The following is an 11134-nucleotide window of genomic DNA, read 5'->3' as shown; positions in this document are numbered from 1 at the left end:
CCCCCGGAGGAGCTGGCCCAAGTGGCTGGAGAGAGGGAAGTCTGGGTCTCCCTGCTTAGGCTGCTACCCCCGCGACCAGACCCCGGATAAGGGAGGGATGGAGGGATGGATGGATGGATGGATGTTTTTATTATAACACCAAAAATGAAAAAAAAAAACGCCTGGTTTTTCATATTTCACTTTTAGGCTAAGATTAAAAACATGAAATCAAAAAATGGGCAGCAGGACATAATTTGATTTGAATATTTATTTGGTCGGGTTTAGGTGACCCGGAAGTGGCTCTGTGCGGCAGGTAATGTAATGTAGTGGTTACTATGGCGGCGCTAGAACCACTGATCCAGGACATGTTAAACAGCGGTTTGATCCTCGAAACAATACGTTAGTCTCCATGGCTGATGGGTCTGACTGGATTACTGGTTGAACAAACATAAATATGTAGACGCCTCATTATGTCCCGGAGTGCATCCGCTGTCGCTGCCATGTTGGACAGATCTCTCCTCTCTCTAAGAGCCAACAGGAGTAAACACAGAGCGAGCAGCTATGGCCGGAGTTTATATCACCTGGGATTAACTTTCACAAGTAAGACTGAACAATAACTTTGGTTATTTGACCATTTATTATATTATGTTATCGTAGCTAACGTTATTTGGCAAACAACAAAATGCTAACAGGAGGAAATGGTGGTCCTCTCTCATTAGCTCTGTCTGTTGTTTTTTCTTCACATTTTGAAGGTTTCCCGGTAACACAGATTTAAGGAGGCAATGGGAAGCTGCAGTAAGAAGGGAGGGTTTTGAGCAGAGGAGAATCCTGGGAATTTACAGATCTGAGCATGAGTTTCCTGACAATCTTACTGCTCACCGACAGGAACTATGGCTGGCCTCGCTCTGTTAAAAGAGTTAACACAAAAGATAAGCTCTTCTAATTTATAAGCACATTTTCAAAATATTGGAAATAGTGTAAAGACATTTAGTAGTACTCATATCAATACTCTGTATCAGCAAGCACTCCAAAGTAAGTACTTGTACTTGTACTCAGTTTGAACAAATATTTTATTTGTGCATCCCTACTTAGATAGCCTTGGTCTCTTCTGTTCCCAAGCCTTTTCTGTGGGTTTTTTGCTGTGAAGAAGAACTTTTTTTGCTGAGGAAGGTTGTTGCCACTATGAACTCTAGTAATTGAGTCAGCAACAGTGTTTAAATGGGTATGCAATATCCAGACCCTCCAGGTTTTCGTGATGTTGCGATCGCAACTATTAACGCAAAGTCAAGCAAACCCTGCAAAATCGCAACTTTGTGCAACTTTGCCCAAAACACCGCAACTTTCCCGCAACTTTAACCAAAATAACCCCAAATAACTCATGAAGAAGACATGCGACGTGACGTCACATCCAAAACACCGCAGTGAAGTTAGTTTTAAGTTGGATGTTGGATATTCGCGCTCCGCGGAGTTAGCGGCGTCTAGCTCACGCCGCTAACTCCGCGGAGCGCGAATATCCAATATCCACCTTAAAACTAACTTCACTGCGGTCACAAACCAGTTTCCTACCCAGCTGCACGAGAGTGGGGGAAGCTGTTTTGCACGTCCTGCAGTGTAATCATGGAACATAAACGCATCGACAAACACTTTGTCTGCAAAACATGTGAGGAGAGCTGCAGACGAGGGACAATCCAGAAATGCTCATGAATGTCAGTTTAGAAGCTATCAAAGTTCTCAAATAAAGCACCTTTTGAAAATGTCAATGTTTGTTGGTAATTATCTTACAAAACTAGTAAGTATTTTTGGTTTAGATATTAAAAGTTATGGTTTTTTATTGATTTTAGTAAAAAAAAAAAATCGCAACTTTTAGGAAAATGCCCTGCGAAATCAGGCATTTTAGCTGCAACAATCCCAAAAAATGACCGCGAAATCCTGGAGGAACTGAATATCAACAAGGTTACCAGGACCCAAGGGTTTCTTGCAATGTAAAAAAACAAATGATTTACCGAACTTCAATGATCAGTTATTCTGACATAGCTCATATACTACAGATGATAACTTAATGTCAACTCTAGTAGTAAATAGTTATTGTCTTACAGGGTTAAGGTTTTACATGAGTTACTCACCAGGGGCTCTGGTCGGACCTGCGGTAGAGTGCATGGCTTCCCACTGGCGTCAAGCACCTCAAAGGTCATGAAGGCAGAGTTTATGTGTCGGTTGAGCCCCTCCTCTTGGTAGGCCTCAGCACGTACCCCCACCTCCATGCTGCAAGGAAAATATCAGATATGTTTTATCAAACTTTCAACTTTATCCATGCTCTTGTAACAGGGCACCCCCATTCCATTCCAACACCCACTCAATGTACACACAGTCCAAGCTTTTTTCTGAATCTAAATACTGTTCTTGACACAAAAACACTGATACCTGTTTTTGAAAGCATTGTTGACTATAGCTCTCAGCACCAGTCTGTCTCCAACCTGAGAGGGTCCTCTGAAGGTAAACATGTCGATGGTCTGAAGAATCGGATGAGCCTTACATAGACGACTGCTCCAACATAAAAAAGCCAAACACAAACAAACACTAATTTAGTAAAACAAGACAAGCTTCTACATTTTTGTTACAAAGCAGGGCGCAAAATAGTCTTAAAAAAAATAAAGGACATATTTTTAGTTACCAATGTCCTATTTTCTGCTTCAATCATTTGCTGCTTTCTGTGGTTTGGAAAAGTATCTATTATTCTTGGTAATCTTTCAGTTTTGTTGCCCTAGAACATGGAGTTTAATTGGATTTTCTATTTCATTAAAGGCAAGTCCTGTAATGGACCTTGTGACCTACCAAAAGCATACACCACCTTTCGCACAATGACCCCTGAAGATAGGCACCAGGTGCCCTGCACCAATGCATGGAAAATCAGGTAAAGAAAATGGATGAATAGATAAAAGCAATACTTCTAGAAAGATTTTCCAGATTAATGAATGGGGGGAATTATTTAAAATAATTAAAAAATACAAAAACTGAAAAGAGAAGGTACATTTGTATTTAGCCTCAATGTGCTAAAGCACCAAGCATTACCTTCAGAAGACACATAGTTTAATAAGATCTACCTGTAGGCAATGCGAGTGTCAAATGACCTCAGTATATACACTGCCTGGCCAAATAAAAAGTTGCCACCAAAAAATAAGGTTACACACACTAATATTTCGTTGGACCGCTAGGATTATGGCAGGGATTCACTGAGCCATTGTTGTTCCATCCAGTGTTGCAATAATTTTTCACCAAGTTCTTGCATTAATGATGTTAGAGTCTGACCTTCGCCAGCACATCCCAAAGATTCTCAATGGGGTTAAGGTCTGGACTCTGTGGTGCCAATCCATGTGTGAAAATGATGTCTCTCACTCCCTGAACCATTCTTTCACAATTCAAGCCCCATGAATCCTGGCATTGTCATCTTGGAATATGCCCGTGTCATCAAGGAAGAAAGACTCCATTGATGGAATAACCTGGTCATTCAGTATATTCACGTAGTCAGCTGACCTCATTCTTTGAGCACATACTGTTGCTGAACCTGGACCTGACCAACTGCAGCAACCCCAGATCATAGCACTGCCCCCACAGGCTAGGACAGTAGGCAACACTTCACCTGCCTCTCTTCTTACCCTGATGAGCCCATCACTCTGGAACAGGGTCAATCTGGACTCATCAGACCACATGACCTTCTTCCATTGCTCCAGAGTCCAATATTTATGCTTCCTAGCAAGCTGAGGCTTTTTCTGGTTAGCCTCACTGATTAGTGGTTTTCTTAAGGCTACACAGCTGTTCAGTCCCAATCTCTTGAGTTCCTTCACATTGTGCGAGTGGAAATGCTCTTACTTTCACTATTAAACGTAGCCCAGAGTTCTACTGTTGTTTTTCTTCGATTTGATTTCACCAAATGTTTAAGTGATCGCCGTTCACGATCATTCAGGATTTTTTTCCAGCCACATTTCTTCTTTGAAGACGATGGGTCCCCACTATCCTTCCAGTTTATAATAATGTGTTGGACAGTTCTTAAACCAATTTTAGTAGTTTCTGCAATCTCCTTAGATGTTTTCTCTGCTTGGTGCATGCCAATGATATGACCCTTCTCAAACAGACTGACATCTTTTCCACGACGACGGGATGTGTCTTTCAACATGGTTGTTTAAGAAATGAGAAGCAGCTCATTGCACCAGTTGGGCTTAAATAATTTGTTGCCAGCTGAAACATATTTGCCCATGCAGTAATTATCCAATAAGAGGCTTGTACCTATTTACTTAGTTAAATCCCGGTGGCAACGTTTTTTTGGCTAGGCAGTGTATACAGTCATGGCCAAAAGTTTTAACAATGGCACAAATTTTGGTTTTCACAAAGTTTGCAATCTCAGTTATTTTAGAACCTTTTGTCAGATGTTTATATGGTATAATGAAATACAATTATAGGTATTTCATACATTATTGTTACATTTTATTGACAAATGCATCCAGTTTAAGGAAATACGTAATATTTACAGTGTTGACCCTTCTTTTTTAAAGGGGACCTATTATGCAAAATTGACTTTTTGCATGTTTTTGTGCTTCTACAAACAGTCCAAGCACAAAAAAACACCCAGCCATTTTTTGACATTAAGTGTATGTTTCCTGGTGTCTGCAAAGCGACCCATTTCAAAAACCTTGGGATTGTTGCGCCACAATCCCGTTACCTAGCAACCCCAAACGAGCCCAGCCCCTCACCTAGCAACCCAAGTGGAGCTCCGCCCACTTCATTACAAGAAGATTCTGCTGGTTTTACTGCTGAACAATGTCTGCTGGAAAAGGATAATGTTTTGTGTCGGCTGCAGTATAGAACGTGTGTCTGTTTATGTTCTCCCAGTCACAGAGAACAGAGCTGTGTCGCTTCATTTTAGTTTTGATGGTGTTGTCCCTGCGATATTGCCAAAGAAAGTTGTAGTTTGAACAGCTCACCTGTCCCAGAAACACGTCTCTGTTAAAGTCACTGCATGTTTGTCTAAACAAACATTAGAACTATGTTCTAATGTTTCCGCTGACAAAATTCCAGATCCCCCACCTCAGATGTAACGCTGTTTAGACTCAGTAACAACAGTCAGACAGGTTTACTCTACGCCCATCCACCCTTACTTGCAGGCGGCTGTGGGCCCTGAGGAGGAGGGGGCGTCTGACTAAACTGACCCTGCTGCTGCTGGCCGGGCTGATCCTGGCCTTATTTTCCTATTCTTTTTTTTGTGAATTAATAATGATTAAAATGTGCATCAGATCTGCAGCATTTAATCCTTCAGAGAGTTTTTATGTTTTGAGACAGGACATTAAGTTGGGGGGCGTGGCCAACAGCAGCTTATTTGCATAAAAGTGATGTAGCCCTAAAACCGCTCATTCTGAAATGAGCTAAAACAAGCAGACATGATCAGGTGAAATCTCAATATCTGAGAATGATTTTGTGTATTAAATGTACTGAACTTGTTTTGTACAGCCCACAGACCTATTCTGACTTGTTCAAGGAAGCATAATAGGTCCCCTTTAAGGAAAACAGGTAAGAAACAAAATAAAATAATAAATAAATAAATAAATAATCTGCCTTATTTATGTTTATCTTCCTTGCAATAGTAACTACTGGGGGTACGTGAGGTCCTGGGACTGACTAGCACTGGCTGATATTGCCAATTTCTACTAAATGTTTTACACTTAGTCAGGACCACAACCTGAGTTTTCCCCTCCAATATGGTAATGATTGGCAAAGATGGGCATGACTTGTGGATGATGCACTACAAAAAATCATGCAGAGCTCTCACTGGACACGCTCTCAGACTGATACCAAACTTTTCTGATACTCAAATCTTTGGCATTTGGAAAATATATGTTAGTTTTTGGGGGAGAAGTTTTGGAAATAGCTAAGTACTAGGAAGTTAGCAACACTTTTTCCAATCATAATGAAAATTGGCAGGGATGTTGTCCAGGCTATCTTGGTCATACTTTATTACTTTGGTTTGAATAGGCTCAATTACTGGCATTACATTATTATTATTATTATTATTATTATTATTATTATACACCTAATATAATTACCATTTTTTCTTTGAAAAATTCTAACCTAATATGCATGAAAACTCTTGCATGTACACAAACCATAGCCAGTCAGTGAATATTTCCAGATTTTCCAAACAAACAGGTGACTTTTAAGGCCTATACAGGCAATTCAATAATATTGACCTACAATGGCTGCTCCTTATAATGGGGACGAATGGCAGTTAGAATTTTGATCCAGCTAAATGTAAACCAAATCAAAAACACATGTTAAGAAAAGCACGCTGATTTGTTTCCCGCAATATGGCAATGACTTGCTAAAGTGGGTGTGGTCGATGAAAAAAGGCCCAAACAGTTAAAACAAAACAAAAAATGTTTTTTTAAATCACAAACCTATGCCCTTTTTTGAAATATATAAACTTTGTTTTCAGAAGATTAGAAAATGACTAAATATTTTTATCTTTACAACCATTATGTTAGTTGCCACAAAAATTATCAGGTCTCTTTTAAAGATTATCTGTGTAAATGTGTAGGCCTTTACTGCATAAAACTGTTCCTTTAAAGCAATAAAATTTTAAATGTCCATGCTACAAAAAAACAACGCATATTGTTTTTTATTTCAAAGAATTGTCTACTTAGGAGCACAAGAAAATTTAGGTTTGCACCAGACCAACATGATTTTTTTTTTCTTTCAGATTTATTTGAGAAACTTTTTTTTATGAAATTTTAAATTTTACTGCCAGTACTGGCCATTTGTTAAACTGTGTTTTCTGTTAACTTAGAACCTTTGCACTGTGGTGGGAAAGTTTTTTTATATGATAACACCTGCTGCTGGTAAGCCATTACTGTCATGTCCTATGAGTTCTCACCAAATGTACCTGTTGTTCTCTTCATGGGAACCTGTCAGGTGTGGTGGAGAGTGAGGTGAACCCAGTGTGCAGACTCATGATGAAGTTCCAGGAAAATGTCATGGACTGTTGATTTTGCTTTGGGTTCTTTGTTCAGTGTTTCTGTGATTCTTTGTTATTTCTTGTTCATCTTGTGTTTAGTTTAGTTCTGGTGTAGTTCGGCTTCCTGTGTTTCCTGTGTCACCACTCACCTGTCCTCTGCTCAGTAAGTCTCCGGTCTGCCAGCCACGCCCACCTCACCTGTTTCTTGTCAACTCATTTTCCTCTCACCCTCTGTTCTTTAAAGCCAGACTCTTTTCATTCACTCCTCGCTGGTTCATTCCTCCTGGTCGTTCCTCTCCGTCTCTCTGCTGTACATCGTCTTTGTATTTGTGTTTTCTCTGAGCCACATCCATGCACCTTGTTCCATGTCTTCTCTGCCATCATTTTGTAAGTTTTTGTAATCTTGTTTTTGCTGCTACATCAGCTTCTTGCTTTCTAGTTTTCTTTTGTTAATAAATTAGTTTTCATTTTAATTCTACCTCGCCTTGAGTCTGCATACTGGGTTTGTCATGCCCCATCTTAACAGGAAAAACTTATTTCTTAAAATAAAAAGAAACAAAAACAAAGGCTGTCGTGGCCGCAAACAAAACTAAATACAAAACACTAACAACTCTAAACTGTAGCAAACATGAAAGACAAGACATGAGGGGAACCAGACAGCACATGACAAGTGAGGGAAATGAGCAGGTTTTAAAGGCTGCAGGTAATTAGGGGAAGTGGGCACAAGTGAGTGATTACAAACTTGGACCAGGTGAAGATGGGCGTGGCAGGTAAACAAGTGATAATCTGAGGAGAAGTGAATGATGACAGGAATACAAAAACACAAGGAGCAAAAACTGAACTGAACACAGTATAACCAGAAATGAAAAAACAATAACCCTAAAATACAAACTCAAAGAAAACCCAAATCCTGACAGAACCAGACTGACTTGCACCTCTCTCTCTCCTCCTTTGCCTTCCAATATTCCAGTATGTTTGATAAAAGCTCCTGTGTTGACTTTGGGGGCCAGAGATTTAGATTCAGGGCTTCCTGTTCAGAGCTGGTGTTAATTGTTGATTGTCTTTAAGGCTCTCTGTGTGTTGTGCACAATATATAAATAAACCTGATTTAAATGATTTCATCTTACAGTGCCTGGATTTTTTTTTCAATGACAGCACTTAATTATTGTGTAAGTAAAAAGTCATGTCTAAAGCTTAGCAACATTTGACCACTAGGGGGCGCTAAAGGTATGACAAACATATAGCAAACATAACCCTATAAAATATAACATTTTGGCCTCTAGCTTCTAAATTCTAAGATGAATAACTCATAAGTATATATAAACACCCAGATCACTATTTTTCCACATGGGTGGTTCCACTTCTCTTCAAACTGAGGCCTGGGAGCTTGAGGGTTCTGTGAAGAATCTGTTGAAGCCACTCTTTCAGTTTGGAGGTCACAGTATCAGGTGCTCTGATGACCACTGGCACCACTGAGTCCTTGACTCTCCACAACTTCTCTACTTCCTCTTTCAGACCTTGGTATTTCTTCAGCTTCTCATGCTCCTTCTTCCTGACGTTGCAGACACTTAAGATTGCTACATCTCTCACCACTGCCTTCTTCTGTAGCTTGCAGTCTGCACAATGTCCAGTCAACTATGTTTGTCTGTTAGCAAAATAACAAATGAATCACTGGACAGATTTTACTAAAAAGTTCACAGAGTATTTATTTATTGTACATTTACATTTGATTAACTTTGAGTCAACCAAATTCAAGATGGCTGCCGCAGCCTACAGGACCAAGGAAACAACAAATTGCTGTAGCTCAGGCAATTTTGCAGAACATCTGGTGTAACTGAGCATTAATACCAACACATACTTAGAGCACATTGTGCCATATGCAGACTTTAAAGTCTGACATTAACCAAAGAAATCAGCACTATCTGCAATATCAGAAAGCTGATTTAACTTGCAGTAAAACATTTAGAAAATGATGGAGTACAATAAAACCAAAACCGTCAACAGAATGAGTGTTTAATAATGTCACTGAACACTTCCATGTGAGAAATGACAGAGCTGAAGTTGTTTTGGTCAGACCTTGAAAATAGTGTAATGCTTGATCTAATGCAATAGCTCAAATCAATGAATGACACCCAGCTGTTGATGTGGTGGCTATTCCAAATTGGATTTACTCCAATTCAAATCAGTTGTACGTGGACATCAAATGATTATTTCCTAAAAGTTTTATTAATATCCATCCAGTAGTTCCTGAGATATTTTGCCAACAATTAGACTTGACTCCACATAGTTAATAGCAACATTAAAAAAAGATCTTGCACAGTCTGTTAATGTTCAGATTACGGTATGTGTTGGGGACGAGTCAAAGAAACTACCACACCAACCTTAAATTTCAGTCATTTTTATATATGGCCCACTTGCAACTGAAGTTGAATAACCCTGTCTTACAACTGTAGTGATTTTGCTTTTTATGGGTTTTGTTTTTATTTTATTTAAGTTCTCTGGTTTGTGTTTTGGTTTTGTTTTCTATTTTTAGTTATCTGGTTTTTGTTTTCTTCTTGGTTCTGTCCTCCTCGTGTTTGTGTTTTCATTTCCACTCTCCCCCAGTCATTCATTTGTCTGTCAGCCACGCCCATCTTCACCTGTCCCGAATCAGTAATCATTCCACCTGTTCCCACTCACCTCGTTATCCTCAGTGTTAAAAACCCGGTCACTCTTCCCATACCTCACTGGTCCATTGTTTGATGTTTGTTGTTAGTTTGATGTTTCTTTGTTGTTGCTGCTTCGCTCCGTGTTCCTGTCCTCAGAGTTCTGTTCAGTTTATGTCTTTATTTTAGTTCTTGTCTGTTCGCTGCCACGTCAGCTTTTTGTTTTCGTTTGTTTCTTTAGTTTAATAAATTAGTTTCTATTCTTTACAATGAGTCTACGCTCTGGGTTCCTTTCCGTCATCACCACTGATCATGACAACAACGACCTATGATCTCTTAATAATGTACATATTTGTTTGTTTGTTTTTTACTTTTTGTTCCAAGAACTATTTGCATATCAGTAAAAAGTGACATGTCTGCATCTTAAAGGGATTTTTTAGAAAACGTGTGGTTTTGTGGAAAGGTAATGAACAATTATCTTTTCACCTGTTAAAGACAGCTCTTTGAACAACCTCAGTGTGTAGAAACAGAGTTTAATTCTGACTGAACTGCCCATCATTGTGAAAGTCTAAGAGAAAAGTGGACCGTTGCCATTTTAAAACAATAATAATAATAATAATTCACAGGTGGACATTTATATGTGCCACCCCTTTTCTCATTTGTTTCTATGCTGGGCCCCTCTAACACAATAAATAAATAAATAAATAAAAACAAATCTTGACCTGCCTCTGGTCAAAAATCAATATTTGAAGTGACATCATAAAATTTTAACCAAAAACATTTTATGTTACGCCATTGAACTTCCCATTTGGTTGTGGCAATCACAGTGCACAGAATCAGCCATTTCGTGATGAGAGTAACTTGTTGGTGATTTGTTATACAAAAACTTAAAGTGCAATGTCAGCAATTTCCTTGCTCATTCTGACCCTGTGCTTCACTATTGAGGTAACTGGTGCTAACTGATGTAGTAACGTTTACTACTGAGATGCCCATTGGCTTATGATAAAAGTGTTAACATACAAGTCTGTTGGCAGAATAGTCATTGCCAGTGATGTGGCCTGCTTACAGTTCTAGTTGGTTTTGAATCTGGATCTGGTTTGGACTGAATTGGATTACATGTTTGGTTTTGTGGCATTGCAGAGCAGTGGATAGGTCTGTCTCCTCCCAGCAAGAAGGCTGCAGATTCACAAGCCCTTTCTGTGTGAAGTTTGCATGTTCTCCCTGTGCATCAGTGGGTTTCTTTAGCTACTCGAGTTTCTGCCCAAAGAACAAAATTGTGCATGTTAGGTAATCAGTTCTAGATGTATTTGGTCAGACCTGATCAAATACATCTAGAACCGATGGTCTTTTGTAGATGAGTACCAGGTACATACCAGGTACATACCAGGTACGTATCAGGTACATACCAGGTACGTATCAGGTACATACCAGGTAAGTACCAGGTACATACCAGGTACGTATCAGGTACATACCAGGTAAGTACCAGGTACATACCAGGTACGTATCAGGT

The 11134-nt window shown here is 39.4% G+C and overlaps 1 protein-coding gene across 3 annotated transcripts in view; it reads right to left on the bottom strand.

Annotated features, from left to right (window-relative positions):
* The window catches only part of LOC108250828 (acyl-coenzyme A thioesterase 11-like), a 51100-nt gene that overhangs the window by 19667 nt on the left and 20299 nt on the right, over window positions 1-11134 (bottom strand). For all 3 annotated transcript variants that reach the window (XM_017440887.3, XM_017440889.3, XM_017440888.3), the window contains 2 exons: window positions 2401-2520; window positions 2103-2241 (listed from right to left, as the gene is read on the bottom strand). In XM_017440887.3, coding sequence (XP_017296376.1) covers window positions 2103-2241; window positions 2401-2520 — 259 coding nt within the window. The remainder of the gene's footprint in view (window positions 1-2102; window positions 2242-2400; window positions 2521-11134) is intronic.

Source organism: Kryptolebias marmoratus, linkage group LG20, assembly GCF_001649575.2.
Source record: "Kryptolebias marmoratus isolate JLee-2015 linkage group LG20, ASM164957v2, whole genome shotgun sequence".
Taxonomy (NCBI): Eukaryota; Metazoa; Chordata; class Actinopteri; order Cyprinodontiformes; family Rivulidae; genus Kryptolebias; species Kryptolebias marmoratus.
Note: the sequence above shows the minus strand (reverse complement) of the source record. Positions and strands in the feature narration are given on the sequence as shown.